Here is an 18,565-nt window from a genome sequence, read left to right on the forward strand (position 1 = left end):
TAAAGCTCTTCAGACAGCTCTGAAGATGATAGTGGTACTGAGTTCTATACAGGGTACAACTACCCCCATCATAACAAGAGGGTAATCACATAAGCATTTTCAGTGGCAGAAATTCATGAAGTCAATATCCAGGGCTGGTCTACATTGGGTATTAGGGCACAGGTAGCTAAAATGACAGTTTATAATATAGGAACTAAGGAAGTTACTACATACAAGGAGATTTAGTGAAGATTACATCACTCTAATCCATTGTGCACTTAGCTTCCCACATAAAGCAGCTCTTCTCTATACATATTTATTCTATTGTGTTACCAATGAGAGTTTCTTACTGCTTTTGGCAACTAAGTACCAGTTCATATATTCTATAATACTATTTACCAAAAAAACCCAAACAAAGCCACAGGAAAAAGTGAAAGCAAGCTAAAAATATTTGTGTCCCATTTTGTCTATATTATAAAATGTTATTTTATTACTCCAATCTAAAAGCTGCATTATTTATTAAATTCAGTGATTGTTATTTCATTTTCCCATTCTCCCAATACAGCTGTTACATAGCCCAATCTTCTCTCAGTCATTCTGATCACTGTTTTTCTTTGTACCTTTTGCAACAACTGTTATTCCTATACACTTAATTACTCTTCCATATACAATGCATGAAGAGAACTATAAGGCTGCATCTCTCATGAACGTATCAAGAGATTTGCTAGTGTATCAAAGATTCTCATAAACAATCCACATCCGCTCTTCATTTGCTGTTCGAAAAGTGTAATTTAACATTGGTCTTTCCAGACAGAAATAGCATTATCTTTGTTCTGGTTTGAAATATTTTTTAACGATGGGTTATTTCAAAATGTGTCACAGAAACGGATCGGAAACACCTAACTAAAAAGGCACTGTTGTACCATAATAGTGTATGTTAGATTCTATTGTCCCATCTGACTAGGGAATTTAAAGAGAGTATCTTGAATACATAATAGTTGTTAAGTGTTCTTTTAGCCTTTCATTATCTATAGTCAAACTACACGGCCTTAATATGCTTTTAAATATGCTGTTAATTCCAAAAAAAGTGATTCTTGAGTACTTTCAGTTGTTTGAAATCTTTCTATAAACAGAATAATACTCCTTCAGATTTTAACACAACCATTCATGGATGGTTGTGTTGACACATTGAATTGTTTGCCCTCACAGCCCAGAAGGCCAACCATATCCTGGGCTGCATCAAAAGAAGCATGGCCAGCGGGTCGAGGGAGGCAATTCTGCCCCCCTATTCTGCTCTCGTGAGACCCCACCTGGAGTACCGCGTCCAGCTCTGGGGCCCCCAGCGTAAGAAGGACATGGACCTGTTGGAGCAGGTTACTATATGATATGTATGTATACACAAATTCAGGTGCACATAAATTGATATTCAGTGATATTCACTGCCATTATCTTACACTGGGAGATGTGTCCCACTGAAGTTTTTCAGGACCTTTGAAAATCAACTCTTTATTCCTAATCTTTCTAGGTCCTCCTAGCAGACTAAAAGGTATGTAAATATTGGTTACTCTTGCTTCGTTGTAACTTGATCTTGGTTCATTTATAACTTTGAGAAACAAACATGAGAGAAATTCTGAAGTATAAATATAAACTCTGAGCTGGTATTATACTATTCTTGAAATAGGATACTTGAGAATATAAAAAATACTTCTATATTCTGCTGATAACTAAAATGGGTCACATTCATACATCTGCCTGATGAATAAAGACTGCAATATGAATAGGATCACAGAACAAATGAAACTGGAGCCTTCTGCTCAAACACGAACACTACAGTTTCACCATGGCCCTGGAGGGATTACACGTAGATGTGTTTATACTTTATCCTCTCATATTGTGTCAAGACACTATTTTCTGTGTAAATTACCTATTTCAGTAAATCGATAAGACAGAGATGCAAATCTAATGCAATTAGATGCAGAGATGCAAATTACTAATCCCTCAGTTCTATTTACTTACCCCAGTGGATGCTGGTTTTAACTTATAAATAAAATTCTATTCTGAATGACAAGCTGAGAATATAAAAGAGCAAAAATTGAATCATCATGCATAATCCTGGCTTCAGTTAGTCTATTTCTTCCCTAGCCCATTCAGATTCCAGAATTTCGGGAGCATGAAAAAACATTACAAAAACGGTAATGCAATGTTTCCAGACTTCCCAAAACACTCACTTTTACTAGAAGCAGTTCTATGCTTGGAGATTTCCCCCAAAACAATTTTCACAAAGAAAATCTGACAGAGCCAAACTGACAGAGATTGTGTACCATTGTAAAGCACAGCTTCATCTCAGCTACCTCCACAAATGAAGAAACAAATGAAAACTCAGTATTTTGAAATTTACTCTCAGTAAGTATTATGAAATACAATTACAATGCAAATGTATTGGGGATTCTGTCATCCAATGCCCAAAATGGGAAAGAAATGCAGAAGACGAAACAGAAAACATTAGCTATATGTTTGGAATACAATTCAACATAATCTTAAACTGCTTTAGCATTAATTTACAGATGTAATCAAGGTTTAACACACAGCAGAGTTGTTTTCCATTCCACTTAACTGTATTAACTTTACATTTCATATATTACTTTATTACTTTACATTTCAGAATAGTTTGTCTGCCTGATTGTCCATCCTAACACATGGATCTTCCTAACTTTGTTATTCTTCTAATCAGAGGAATTTATTCCTGTGCATAACTGCTGTTAACTTATCTAGTTATCCCACTCAGTCCTGAACAAACAAGTGTCTTAGTGATGACCCTATAGTTTGTCTTAAATTTTCCTCTGAGAGATTCTTAAGCCATTGCTTTTTACATATATCACTAGTTGGTATTTGAATTACAGTCTCAGATTTATTCTATCAGACAACCATCACGCATATTGTAGCCTAGACCTCAGGTCCAGACAGTGCACACCCAGGCTGACCTGGATTGTCAAGTAACTGGTGAGACAGTGGCAGTAGCTATGAAAGAGCTGGTTTTATATCCAGCCTCTAAACCTACATCATACACAGTCTGGAAGGTTTACTCTGGACCAGGTTTAGTCTTGTCCCCTGAAGCAGACAACCCCACCACACATGGTTCAAAGCTGTCCAAAAGTCAACCTGCGTGACATACGACAGTCAGTGTGCACATGGAGCCTCCAGTACAGCTCCCAGTGCAGTTTCTTGCAAACAGAATCTATTTCACGTGTACTTAACCTGCTCTGCAAACCCCAAGCCAGCATGTGGCAAATGGGGATAATTGTCAGATTTACTTAAAAACCATGCTAATGCTGCAAACTAATGTATTAACAAGACAAGGCCAGGGAGACAGTTATGGAAAAAAACATCTCAGTGTAATATTTATAATTAGACAGCTTTAGGCTGCCACCATATTTATTTAATTTATTTTTGGTCCGTCACTAATCAGGAAGCCATAGAACACATTTTCACTAACCACCAGAATGACGTTTAAGTAAGAGGAGTCCAAGCATTATTTTTCCTCAAAAGATTCTCTTCATGAGTAAAGCACAGTATTTAACTTCCTTTTTAGCCCTTTAAAAATTGATCAATTATATCCACAACAAAAAACATTTGAACAAACATGCAAGACATTACAAGCAATGTAATAACAAAGAAAGGACAGTACAGCTCCTGCTTGACCAGAACATTTTCTTTTGTTTTATTAAAGTAACATTTAAACAAGCAAGGCAAAGTGCATACTAGGTGAAATGAGGAGAAACATGGAAATATGGCCAGCAGATCAAGAGCTGTTGTTATTCCCCCAACACACACACACTTGGTGCCAGCAAGACTCCACCTGGAATACTGCATCCAGTTTTTAAACCTACTGCCACTCCCGTTCAACTGAAACGTGGAGAAGTTGGAGAGGATATGTTGGACTGAAACCAAGATAGGCAGGGGTCTAGAGCTCATGCCCTCTGAAGAGAGGTTGAGGGAACTGAACTTGATTAGTCTGGCAAAGAGGAAGTTCAAAGGCAATCTAATAGCTTTCTCTGCTTGAAGGGAAGTTACAAAGATGATGGAGCCAAAATCTCATTGGAATGGTAGCAGATGATCATACAAAAGGTCAATGGCCACCAACTGCAGCTTGGGAGGTTTAGGTTGGACATTAGGAAAAAGTTTTTCACTAGGAGGGCAGTGCAGCACTGGAAAAAGTTACCCAAAGAAGATCATAAATCTCTGTCTTTGTAGATGTGTACAAATTCATGGCTCACCTGATCTAGCGCTGGTGTTAGTCCTGGTTCAAACAGAAAGTTGGACTGCATGAACTCCAGAAGTCAGTCCCAACCCACATTTCTATGATTTTGTTAAGAAGTGTCTGGTCTAGTGTCAAAAATCTTATTTCATGGGTGTGACATGTCCAGGTTAGAGTATGATCACCACTGCATTCCACAATGATTATGCTAGATCTGTGTGGAGGCTGCTCAAATGTATTGTACCAGCTCACTGGTGAAAAGAGAAGGACTACAGAAGAACGCTCCTTCAAACGAAAGCAGCCTTAAACTAAACAAAGGTATGTATCTGAGATGAGCAGGACTACTTGAATAGCATCTGAATACTTCAATTTGGTGGCGATTGACTGTAATGCAAGAATGTGACCTTCGCACTGCCTCAACCATCTTGCTGTCATTTGGGTGGCATTTTGACATGTTGGATATAATTAAAAAAATAAAATTTTCAAAGTCATCAAAAGTGTGCACCTAAGGTAAAGTACAAGAAGACAGCAAGCATGATACTCTCACAGGTGTTATCCTAGTTTCCAACCATTTGCAGCTCAAGGACTTCCTAAGCCCAAAGCAGCTTCTGTATATTTAATAATGGTCAGTGGATTTCCCTCCCATGAGCTAACTAGAACGTACTTTTAACACACATGGTGTTCTGTGCTAGAATAAGGTACTAAATCAAGTTGCAATCAATCACATTTAATTATGATTATACCTGGTCCTGTATTCATCCACCGACTCACAGAACATGTTAAAGTAGAATTCAGGCTTACTTACACACAGGAATTTATCATTCCAAGCCTACCTCATACACATTGTTTTATCTTTGGGTCAGACGTTATAAGAGGAGCAAGTTTACCTAAAGAAATCAAGAAATTTTCCTAAGTGCTACCTGGCAGAACTACCACTAAGGAAATTTATTACCTAGCAGTTCAAAGCGAAAAGCAGGTTTTTGAATTAGGACCTCAGAATGAGGAAAGGCATCTTACTCCTTTGTAAAAAATGTGCAAGGCATACAGGAGGAACAGAGGCTAGAGAACTTTTGCCATTCATTGGCCCTACTTCCTTCCTTACCATACCTATTTAAATAGACTTTTTCTGTTCTGCTATGTATTACTTCATTTCTACACATTTTTTCCATCCCAGAACAGCTAATATAACAATTCTTCACCTTGCCTTCCTGCCTCAACTTTGTGCTTTGCACCCATCCTAGCTCTATCAACTTGTTGGTACTGTTTTGTCATCTCAGAGTATTCTTTGTCTACATACAGTAACTACTGATATGACTTCTGGAAAAATCTTCAGCATCAGAGATCTGAGCTGTCACTGGAGAATGGTATAAGGCTGCTGATACTGCACCATAGTGGCAATGCAGCACTTACACTTAACAGCTCCAAATCTATTGACTCCAAGTAGTGAGATAGAGTCAGTGTGGTTTTGCTGTGTAGTCACTTAAAGCTAGTTGAAGTGGGATATCTCAGTAGTAATAACTCAGGCTGATTTGCAGAAAACTCAAGACCTACGTTTCAGCAAGACTACCAACAAGCAAACAGATCAAACACGTCCCCTCCCAAACACCTCCTTTCCCCTGTTTTGAAAGAACTCCAACTTTCAGCAAATACACAGTTTCTGTTTTTCCAGATTCTATTTGTGCACAAATTCATCATAATCTAGTATCAAATGATTCCTCTATACCAGACTGTGGTCAAAATTCCCGAACTTTTACATTGAAGAAGCAGGAACTCCCTTCTTAACCATTCTCTATGTTCCGGTATAAAGCTCTATCTACAGTTCAAGATTTACCATGAAATAATCAAGTGTATGGAATTTCTTTTAGAGATCACATAGGAACAGTATCAAAGTCTAAGTGTATACTGTGTTATTAAATATACATCCATACAGAAGAAACATCTTTAAAAGGGTAATACTGACAGTATCTGTGATTTTCTCTTTAAAATGTGTAGACTTCGATACAATGATAAATACAGGTCAATTAACCTTGCTCCAGATTTAAATGTATAACCAATTAACTAAATTAATCTTTCAAAAAATAACAGTCATTGGAATTATTCTTTGAATAATCCTTGTTTAGTTTCCATGATGGTATACATTTTAATGAAAAACTCATTATAATATAGCATAAGGCATAATTAATTCTGGAAGGTTTTTTTTCAGTAAATAGCTAGTACAGATGCTGAATTCCATTTTTCTACTGGCTTTATTAATCTTTCATAAACCAGTATTTCCACTATAATGGCTTGTAACAGCTCCACAGAAGTTTTAGAAATGCATTAGCTGTCATCAGTGGTGTTAATCTAACTAGCATGTCATCATTTGTATGATGGTACTTTAACATTATGATTTTTGAAACAACAGTTACAGCTTTGTTTTCTGCTTTGAAAAGGAGCATCTATATATAACAGAAGGAATATTAAACAATAATTATTTATTTTTTCTGTAGTTAGAAAATTACTTAAACAGTTTAGCTAACGATGTGGAGAATACGTTTATTTAGGAAAATCTGCTTAGTCAATGGCTAAGTTCAAATCTAAGTGTATGTAATCAAATTGTAAAATTAATTAATCTATATAGTGACAGACAGCCAATTTTCACCAAAATGATGCTTTACAGATATGGTACAGTGAACTTTTACCCTAGGACTAGAATTGCTGTGCAAGCATATAATTCAGCTTCACAAACTCCAAACACCTTCGCTGAGAAGTGTTTCTAAGGTATTTGTTGAGCTTATGCAAGAGTCATTTAAATTCAAAGGGAACCACTAGAAAGATGAAATGAATCCCAGGTGCTCTTACACTCCAGAAATAGATGCTTTAAGACACGAACAAAGAGAATTAGTGTTAGCAAACATACAGGAATCCTCTCTTCCCCTGGATTCCTCTTATTTAAGTGCATGTTTATATATATAGTACTATGGTATTTCTTCACTTCTTAATTATATATAACATTATATTTCAAAGTTTTAAACAAACTTGTGACAGGAAGTTTGTTACAAAATTTGCTTCTTGGAGGATTCTGCTAGCTTCCAAATCCACAGCATGCTAAAAAGCCCCAGGCACCTAAACCTTCTCTGTCTTCTGGGGGCATATAAAATAGTCAAAAGCACACACTCTTCCCCCTTCTTTCATTTTAACTGATGGGGAAAATTTTCCAAGCCACCTTGGAATGATAACTGCTAACTGCCCAAGAAACTGGGTGCCTACAATAGTCCTCACTGGGTTAAGACTATTTATGAAGCAAATACAACTACTCAGCTGCACAGGATGACTCTTGAAACTAGCTTCTGAAAAACTTCTAGCACATCATGACTATTCAGGAAAAATAATATGTAATTAGTCGCTTAGGTGGAAGGAGAATGGGATCTCTATTACTTGTCATTGAGCCATGCTCCACAACTTGTTCTAATGATTCTTCTTCACTAGTCTTAAGTCTTTTCTTTCTTCACTGCCAACTTAAATTTTGAAATTTTTGAAATATTGTTTGTTGGTTATGACCAGACAAGAATATTTTCTCATGTGGGTCACTGTGAATTCAACTGTTCTCTGAAAGAAGAGTCACTAGATTTCCAGATAATTTCTGTAACAACTTTTTCCCTGCCTTGCATAAGGGAACTATCAAAAAGAAGCCTCTCCAACAGGTATGCGCCCTAAAATATATTTTCTGCCACTTACAAGGACAAATTCTTTTAAAATGGCCTTACTGTGTCTCAAGCTGTCTGCTTTAAAGGACTGATCTGTTGTAGTAATACAGGTGCAACAATAGCCTACATTCTATTAAGGAGAGTGCAAAAGATTGCTGAAAAATTCCTCATTCCAAAAACTAGAAGAGAAAAAAAAGAAAGATCTGCAATAACTGAAAGGAACAACATGGAACTTCGCTTTCAGACTGCTCGAGGCTGAAAGGAAGGCTAGATATTACAGATAAAATATACACTATATAAAAACAAATAAGCAGGTAAAAATGAGATTATAACAAACCACGGAAACAAAGAATGTAACAACTTATGGTAAGAAAGTACCAGAGCAATCCTAGTAAAGAAACCAAACTGCAGATCTGTATTTTGCCAGCCATAGATGACTGTATGAGGGAAGATAACAGGCGCTAGCTTAACATAGCAATATTATGGGTCACTATGGGATGGATTTAAAATTGGATGGATATACAAATAAATGAAAAATTTGTCCCAGTTTACATGAAGACTGTGTCAGACGAATCACACAGTGCTTCTTACAAAATTCCTCATTAGGACCTGCCTAAGAACTTGATAAACAGTTTACTGGAAAAGATAAGCTGAAATGGAAATAACTTCTTTAAGCATTTATTTCTCATAAGGAGGAAAAGCACTTTAAATAGTATCATTTTATTTACTACAAGGAGACTATGTGGACACAAGTCAATTTTTTTAAAAATTGCCTGTCAATTATGATATATGGAAGAGTGGAATTCTGTGAAATGCTGAAAATGATAAATGAAAAAATTCACCATCCTTTTGTTCTCTACAAAATGTCATTTTAGGACTTCCCAGTGGACCTGTGGGAAGGGCAGGAGGTGTGCCAGTTAGCCAGTTCACCAGCACGTCCACAGTCGGCAGCTGTTAGGGAGACCTGCTAGGCCTTGGAATTACAACAGCAATCTTCAAATCGCACTTCATGGACATGTCACTGGAAATCCATATTAATGCTACCACATGACCTAAATAGCCATATTTACTACAGCATGAGCATTTCAAAGTCAGAAAAACAGTCTTAGAAGGGCTACTCAGGAAGAAAAATCTATAGTGTTTTGTAAATACATAGTATTTTCCAGTCCCCAAGTAATACTTTACTTACATCGTGTCTGTTGTGCATCTGCTATGTATCTTATAGTCTCCATTTTTAGCTGTCATGCATTTCCTCAAGAAAGGTTTTGTTTTACAGAAGTGTACACTCAGAAAAAAAGCAGAGCTATAACAATCATGTCACTGGTCCTACTGTTTACCATTATCGTCAAGGTTTTAGGGTTGATTTACATTGCGTTCCTCCCTATTTGACTTTAATTGTCTGCTTCAAGTTGTCAGGACATAACTATATCTTAGATTTGCATTGCATTAGGGGATCTTTTCCTTTCTCTATTGATCTTGTCTAAAGGAGTAATTTAACTCAATTCTAATTTTCTTTTGCATGCGGGGTGCTCTCTATCCAAGGAAGTGAGTTATGTGTATTCAAGTGGTGCATCTTATGAATCTTGTTAAGCTTTACCGCCTTATAGCCTGCACTGATGGAATATTTAATCACAGAAATGAGTTGGCAGATATGATGTACAATACGGTTAAGCCTTGCGGCGTGTGTCTTCACCAGCAATTGAGAAACGGGTGAATTTGCCATTCATCAGTGCCATCCTGACAGCTTTGTATAACCTTCTGGGTTTTTACTTATTTATGAAGATTAAAGGTACTTTAAATCAACAGTTTCTCTGCAAATGTATCATCTTTATTTCAGAAGTGGCCAAATTTTTCATCATTTACTAGGAGCTAAAGGAACTTCTTGCACTGCCTATGAAGGAGTTGGTACAATTTTAACATGACAGTGTGGAGACAATAATTGAACCAAATAACTAGAACTTTGACTGTCTTAAAAATTGCCTTTCTAATTTTATCATCTTCAAAAGTGCAATTGCTTCTTCTCCAAGTAAGGTGCCGGGGGTGGACACAAAAGGAAAGAGATGTCACAATATTCTATTACGGCATGCAAGAACTGCATTGCTCTTTTACTGTTTCCTTTTCTAACGACTTTAAGAGATCTACACAGAGCTCTTTTTTTTTTTTTTTTTTTAACTAAATTGCTTAAAAGAAAGTTTAAATGTCTGAGAAAAAATTATCTTTTAGTCAATACAGAAAATATGCATTTGATACACATCTTAAAAAAAACCCAAACTGCTCGCATGTATAAACAGAAAAAAAATCTGAAATACGTGAAGTATCTTGATAGAACTTTCTGTATAGGTGTGGTGGAGTGCATGTCATAATTCATAAAATTAAATTAATACTCTTCTAATGGTAATTAAAGATTCTCATTAAGAAGGGCAAACACCTCCCTTGTGTTGGCAATAAAAATGCACTTGGGACTTTAGGAGGTTATACAAAAAAATCAATAACCTGCCATTTTATAATTAAAAGACAAAATAAATGTTAGGGAAAAGTCCAGTAAATTAGGAAAATTACCTTCAGGAGAGATTGAAAATATTGATTTTAATTTACAAACTATGTGAACTCTTCATGCCCTACTTCATGAGACAATTATAAGTCAGATTGTTAATTCTGCATACGTATTAGAAAATTGATTACTGTACTATGGGAATATTATTATATTTGTCATTAACACAAAGTCATTTATATAAAATGACTAATAACTCTGACTTTCTAATTTATGCAGGTTCAGGGTTGGTTCACTAACTACTCAAACGAGATCAATGTTAAATTCCTGTTTTCAATGTAGGCATACATCAAGGAAGGAAATATATTCTGCCTACGCTAAATATTGCAATTCCATGAATGCCAAGTTAGTATTTTTATTATACTGTGCCACTTTTATAACACAATACCGTAACTGGAACATTGTTATCTATCTTAGTAGATGGCACTGGATGTATTACAGGTAGCTTTTTTGAAATAAATATCCGTTTGTAACAGTAGTCCTATTTAACAATTTTTATCTCTTGAAGTCCCTTGAACTACCTAAAAAGTTTTTCAGCTTTGTCTGGTGGAGGCTTGAATATCTCCATGAATGAAGATTCCCCAGCTTCTGTGGGCAACCTCTTCCCATGCTTAACCGCCATCTGTGAAAAATGCTTTCCTAATAGCTCTTCTTTACTTGCTGTAAAGAATGTAGTTTACAATTACCTCTTTATTTTCAATTACCTAAGTGTGGTACAACGGACAAATATTTTTGGTTTTTTACAACATGATTAGGTAATTGTATCCAGTATACACACAGAGACAACTGAAAAACAGATCCAAATGGAAAACTAAAAAATTCCCAGAGTTTCCCAGGGAAGTCATGGAAGATTCATATATGATTGTGAACCTAAGAAAGGAAGGCAACTTTATTACCTATTTTTCTGTCTTACATGTAAATTATTAGCTTTCAAAAAATGGCTTTGTTGGACTTGCTAGTGTTTATGTTTATGGGTGGGATTCAAATTCCTCTGAAATCAACTGGGGTTTGGAGTGCAACCGTGTTTGTTTTCAATACTGTTGCTAAAGCACATTTAGAAACTGTTGCTAGCCATGACTGAGTTCAAGTAGAAGACGACCATATCTCATTAACCCCAGATTGTAACCAGGATCAGAATTCGATCTCAGTGAAGACTCAAGAGATAATATAGATTATAAATACTGGAATTTTAAGAAACTGAAAAAGTAAATATAACATTTAAAGAAAAATGTTCAAGAAAAAAATTATGAACATAGCTGTTCTATGCTTATGCGTGTCTATGTACATGTATATGCATAAAATATATATTTATAGATAGATTTTGTTGTTGTTGTTGCTCAGTAGGCTTAAATAATTCCTGGAGGAAAGTGACTGTACCGAAATATAAAATAAAATATAAATAAAATCAAATATAAATAAAATCTCATGTAAGACTGGGATATTGCAGTACATTTCATGTTATACTATCTACTTTCCAATAAAAAGGTATTCATATATCTTCTGTATAAACTTTAGTATGCCCAGGTAACTGTTAAAATCCTGCATCACAAATCTGTAAGTGACTTGCAGATAATGTGAATCAAACAAAGAAACCAGACCTCACACCAAACATACATTCTGTACGTTTGCATGTTTTAAAGAATAATAAAATAAAATATGGCATGGACAACTATAGCGTAATCCTTACCTGCATAGAATTCTGGACTATAAACTGCACCAACAACTGGATTTAATTTCCAGCCTGCAGCAAACATAAAAACATAACTGAGTTAATATTGCAATTAGTGATAATAATAATAATAATAATGATTTTTTAATTTTATTTTTGTATAGAGGTATACAGATAAAATGGCTTCAAAAAAGGTCATTTTAATGAAAGTTGTATAGGCATCTTAGATTACTGATCTTTAATATCAGGCTCTGAAGTATGGAAATAAGTAATGAAACAAGGCATTCTTTGGACATGTAGTACTGGAGTAAATTATCAGGTGAATTACCTTGGCTGCAACGCACAGCTGCCATGGACTTATTCCCTTAAATTACGGAATTAAGTCAGAACTAGTTCAGGTATCCCTCTATCATGTAGTACCAGAGTAGATCAGTTCTTTTTCATTGCTTTAACTTCCTGGTTACAAGCCAGAGAGGCCAAAAGAGTTCATTTGCTGGACATAAATGTTTCTGATAAGCATGTGTTATTGTAGGTTACAAGGCAATCAAATAATCTGAGCATTTTGATTCTACTCTGGGAAAAATGAAAGTGTAGACACTGTATGGAAATGTCTATTGTGACACGAAAGAGATTTGCGCACTGTGGGATCCCAGTCAAATGCCAGAGACTTTTTTTCCATTTGCATTTGAGCATCAGACTGTCTGCACTGAAACAGGACAATGACAGGCACGTACCAAAAGTGACTGTACCGCCTGCATTTACAGCTGATAAATGCTGTTAGCATATTGCTATATAGTAGCCGGCATGTAAGAAAATGCTGCAGTCACATTCTGCAAAGCTCTTAAGTTGTACAAATGCAGCCGCTGCCTTTGTCTTAAATGATCACTGTCCTCCCACAGCTGGCATAAAACCAAAGCACAGAACCGACAGATATTCTGTATCGCGTGTTCTGGCCAAACTCCAAATAATTGCTGTCACATCCTTACACCCGATGCGGCATTTCCAGGTAAGCCTGGAGTGCACAGGCTTGCTGCAGAGGCAGGGCCTGTGTTCAAAGCATATGTGATGCTAAAGACAACAATGCTGAAGGAACTGAAGGGGAAGGGGTAAGAGAACAGCAGGAGAAAACGCTGGCAAAGTCATTAGCGTTCTCAGCTGTAGTAAAGTGCCAATTATCATTGTGTTTTGCTCAGCTACAGGTGGATCCACTCCCAGTTAACTCCAAACTCCACAGAACATTCCCCCACCCATACCCCTTGTTTTTGGTTGGGTTTTTTTTTTAAGTGTTTGAACAACTAGTTGAACTACTGGGACTGAAAAATTAGGGGTTTTCCAAAAGCACATTTGAATCACAGGAGTGGGAAGCACCATTTGTAAATGGCAATAAAGAAAAAAACCTGAGGAAAAGCATCTTTTAAACTCAAGAACTATGGTACTTTAAATAGATCCTGTAACTATGCTACTGGAAACAAAATACAATCAAGACAGGGACAACAAGGCTTTTTAAAATCAGAAGAGCCGAGATTAGAAGAATTTAAATGGAAACTGTATTGAGGCTTGTTTCTGCCTTGGCCATATCATGTAATGCAAAAGCACAGTAGAAGACCATAAAACCATAATGCATTATAAGACTGAAAAAGTGTAATACAAAAACCTCAATAATAACAACACAAAAGAAAACTATTCCTACCCTTTAAAAATACTGCTATCTCTATCTGACACATAGTAACTATTTTTCAGTAATTAACTGTTCAGTAGCAGAGGTGAGGTGTGTTTTTGAAATGCAACTCATTAATAAGTTCAGAGTAAAGAGCAGCATTGCATGCAATCTGCTCTGCAGAAGTAATTGCAGTTGCTATACATACCTAAAAGACAATCATGGAAGCTGAAAAATGGCCAACCAAGAAGGGCTAAAATGACTTTCCTCCTAAAAATATCACAGGACTTTTACCTGACCCTTCAATTTTACATACTACAGGATTATATTTAGGAACATCGTGGTATAACAAATACTCTTAGCCAAATTTTGTGTGATAGAAAATCAGCCAAATTTTGAGACTTTCAGTAAAAATCTAACTTTTTATAGCTTAGGGAATATTTAATATTTCAAATTCATTACTTCCTCAAAAGACAATGGATCAACACCACCCAAAATGAAAGACTGGATGGAATTTCAGATCTGTCAGCTTTTGCTGTCAAAGAAGCTGACAGACAACTCTCAGCTTCTAAGTTACACTAACAGCGCCACAATTTGTCTGAGAGAAAGAAAAAATCTTGGAAGACGCAGATTGCTCTTCACAGCTGAAAGCCACTCTCATATTTCAGCTCCTTACCTCTCTCACAGTGATGGCTGTCTCATCTAACTTTTTGAAGCTTATACAGGAAATACTTCATTCAGTGTGAAAATAACAGTAATTAAACTTAACTTTATCTTGTCAGCTAGCAATGTGCTGGCCCATAGCTGTGTGGGTTAATCAAGTGTGATAGTAGTTGATATATCTGAGCGAGCAGCTGCCAAGTAACCCTACTTCAGCAGCTGGAGGAGGCAAATTCTCTGCAGTGGGTGTAATTTTGTGCATTTTTCTTACTGTCACAATATTAATCTCCTCCTCAAGTTGAAACTATAAAAGCTCAAAACTTAAAAACCAAGCAAGGAAACAAACAGCCCCTCTGCCTGCCCCAAAACCCCACCCTGTACAGTCATCCAAAGAAATGCATGTTAAGCATGCTAAAGGGAAGGAAATAATCATACTGCACAGTGTAACAAGCTTTGGTAGCAAGTGGGGCACAGCAATGCAGAGAGGATTATTTTCACTTCATAGGCCAGAGGGGCACCCGTGGCCGGAGGAATGTTTTGGCAGGAAAGAAGCCCTGCGATACCATTTGCTTTCCTCCTGCTTGCATACAGAGCAGGGAGGAAAGGGGAGTGGGAGGGAATTTAACTGTGGTAATAGTCACTAGCTGTGATTTTGAATCTAAGTTTAGATCAGCAGAAGGCTCAAATTCAAGGCACCGCAAGTATAAACTTTAAAACATATTTATCCCTCTCCTGATCTCTGTTTCATGTTCCTCATTCATTGCTGCAGTTCTCTAAATCTACTTGCACATAATTCTCTATTCCCTACAACACTTGGATGAGCATCCTGAATTGCAATATGGGCATCAGAAGAAAGTATACCTGTGAACAAGATAGGCTGGAACATCTAAAAATGTCTCTGAAATATTTTTGCCAACAAGTAGAACTCTTGACACTGAATTTATTTGTAAAGAAAAGGCAGTTCTATCTCCCAAGCACATGAGGTGAGCCATCAAAATCATCCTGTCTGATAACGAACTTGCACAAAAAAACCTCTCCTAGCAACTGAGCATTTATTAACTGCTCATTTTAGGAATCATCAAAAGTCACTAGAAAGCATACTTATTTCAAAAACCATCTAGGTTTTCAAATAAGCAAACTACTTATTTGAATGTAGCTGCATATATTAAAAAAAAAGTCTAGGATTTTGTGCTTTAAAATCTACTGACTTTTGCAATCATATTTACAACATGAGCCCTGTTATCAAACAACCAGCAGTATTCAGGAATGAAAGACAAAACAGAGTGTATCTTATTTTTAAATTACAATGAATATTAGTGCCTGATGTTTTCATATAATACAACATGTGCCCCAACTACCTTTTGAATACCTGCCAATAACACGGCAGTCACCACATACTTTGAAAAATAAAGCCACACATTAAAAAAGAAGTGGTTCTGAAGAGATAGGCATGTGCAAACAAAACGTTTCTGGCTATCTGCTTCAGAAGCATCTTGCAAATGTTAATATGCTCACAGAAGAACACAGAAAAACTAGCCTTATATTTTATTTAAAAGATGAGACCTTTACTTTAGACAACAATAATCTTTAATAATCAGCTATAGCACTGGTTAATTCCTGACAAAATGATAAAGAACTAGAATCATATAATGTCAGGATGAGTGATAATACAAGCAGTGATTAAACTAAATGAAGCACCTTGCATGTCTACACTTCATTCCTTGTCGCTTGTAATGATTATGCAAGAAGAACATGATTCTCCTTGTGTGTTTACTTTAGGGGACCTCAGACATTAAAAAAAAGGAAAAAAAAAATCAAAATGTATGAACTACAACCAGAGTTTGTCTTGATAGGTACCCATCAAGAGGTGTGCAAAAGAACATCCTACATGCAACACCTTGGATGTATGGATTCACAAACATAAATGCTAATTTTTATGCACTGAACAGGATATTTCATACTTCTGGTGAGATCTGGTCTAGATGGAACAGGATGGAAAAATGACAGACAGAACACTTCAAGTGGGAAACACTTAACAGTAGATTTTCGTCATTCTGGTTTTGGATATTAATAAATGATAACGTATGACCTAAGTAATCCTGCAGTGCGGGACACAGAGGTGAACCTCCTCTAAAACCAGATTCCTAAAAATCTCACATCTCTATTTCCAGCATTCTCTTCCTTCAGCACTGGATGTGCTGATATGTAACGTGTTATTTGCTAATTAACAGGTTTGTAGTCTTAGGATAATATGAATACAAAATATACACCATCATTTATATCAAAACTACTTTTATCCTTTTATCATTACAATATAGCATCCAAAGTTCATAGTATCATATGCATATAGTTAATTTAGCTCCTTATTGCAACAAAATCTTGTTACGTGATCCAGTCAAGCTTCGTGTCTCTTTTGCTAGATTCACTGAGATGTTTTAAAGCCAATAAAAATGAAGGAGATTTTCCCATCTGCATCATTTGCCGAGTTCCACATTTACATAAAAAAATGAGGAAGAAAACAGTTTCTGAGAAAGCATGAGGAATTTCAGACTCTTCTTCTCCAGATCACTTTAACTAGCTCAATTATCATGTCAAATGAATTTTATTTTTACTGTGGTAGGAAAAAATTATGACTCTTTCATTAAAAAATAAAGCCACTGTTTGCCCTGGGTTTTAGTAAAACCTCACTAATGAGACCTCAGATATAGAAAATAAGATCCATTATATTTTAAAATGGAAAAGAGTCTAATCTACCTGTGGAAACCTTTACTGATGTATGTGCAGATTTCATCTGCTTTCTACTGGATGGGAAAAACTAAATTAAATTGAAAAGCGAATAATTATAACTACACAGTCTAGTAAAACTGGAAAACATAATTGCAATTAACTTCAATTGATGTATTATTGTTTGACATTGTTGAGTTAGGAACTTGTTAGAATTTTCTGAACTAGCAAATGAAAACAACTGAAGCACATGATCAAACACTGCCAAAGGAAACATTTTTAAAATGTATTGCTTCCAAACCCCTCAATTATCTATGGATTATTTTTCTATCATTAATGTACAACATTATACCAACTTAGGTCAGTATTAGAATGAATTTTTTTAGATAGCTTGGAATTTAGATTTTTCCAGAGAAAAAAGCTGGAAGCAGCACCCAATTACAGTTTGCCCTTTACTTCTAACAAATTGTGGAAGGAAGACACAGAAATTATCTTTGACTAGATGCGTGTCTTGGTACTAAAAAGTATCTCATGCCTGACAGAGACATTCTTCTTACTTACAAAAGCCACTGTGATTAAACACTCAGATTCCAGTCAGGCAAAATGATACATGCTATGCCCACATGGCTGTGAATTAGCTGAACTCTACACAGATGGAATTTATGCCCAGCCATATCATGTTTTAGGTCGCTGGACAAAGCCTGAGCCCAAGGAGATGGAGGAGATGCAGACTATGACACTTCATGAGTAGATGAGTCCACCCATTCAGCAGAAGAGTGAGGTTTCACATGCATGGACATTAAAAAAAGCACGGAGATCTCATGCACTTACCATTCGTGTAAGGGTTGACGGTCTTTTTATTTGTCATTACACGTGCTGTTGCATTATTTACCTAAGCACATAGAACACTGGATTAGAAAGGGTTACAGGGAGCATCCATGTTACTATTAAATGCATGCATTATTACTGCTATTAGTCATGTAAAAATAAAATGCAATTTAATTTATAGAAGGCAACAGGTGCATAACAAAATCATACTATTTATAATTACATTTACTTTCATAACCATTTTAACTTACAAATCATTTCAATAAAGCAACATCATATCATTTAAACTTTAATAAAAAGACATTAAAAGCAAATTAAAAGGTACTGCATAATTTAAGACTTAAGAGCATGCTTGTATTCCATGATAACACTGATACAATAAATACTCAAAACGGAAAAAAAGATTATATGAAGGAACATGCAGTGGAGTAGAAGGGAAAGAGACAAGGTACAAGGAAACAAAGAAAATGTCAAAAAAAGGGACAAACGAATTTTAGCAGTGTGCAACATAACCCTTTAGAAGAGAAGTACCATTGGAAAAGCAACATCTAGCATT

The 18,565-nt window shown here is 36.0% G+C and overlaps 1 protein-coding gene across 6 annotated transcripts in view; it reads right to left on the reverse strand.

Moving 5' to 3' along the window:
• RBFOX1 (RNA binding fox-1 homolog 1) overlaps positions 1–18,565 on the reverse strand; it is a 1,343,363-nt gene that overhangs the window by 71,468 nt on the left and 1,253,330 nt on the right. For all 6 annotated transcript variants that reach the window (XM_050906339.1, XM_050906343.1, XM_050906345.1 and 3 more), the window contains 2 exons: positions 18,013–18,073; positions 12,159–12,212 (listed from right to left, as the gene is read on the reverse strand). In XM_050906339.1, coding sequence (XP_050762296.1) covers positions 12,159–12,212; positions 18,013–18,073 — 115 coding nt within the window. The remainder of the gene's footprint in view (positions 1–12,158; positions 12,213–18,012; positions 18,074–18,565) is intronic.

This window comes from Gymnogyps californianus, chromosome 15, assembly GCF_018139145.2.
Source record: "Gymnogyps californianus isolate 813 chromosome 15, ASM1813914v2, whole genome shotgun sequence".
Classification (NCBI taxonomy): domain Eukaryota; kingdom Metazoa; phylum Chordata; class Aves; order Accipitriformes; family Cathartidae; genus Gymnogyps; species Gymnogyps californianus.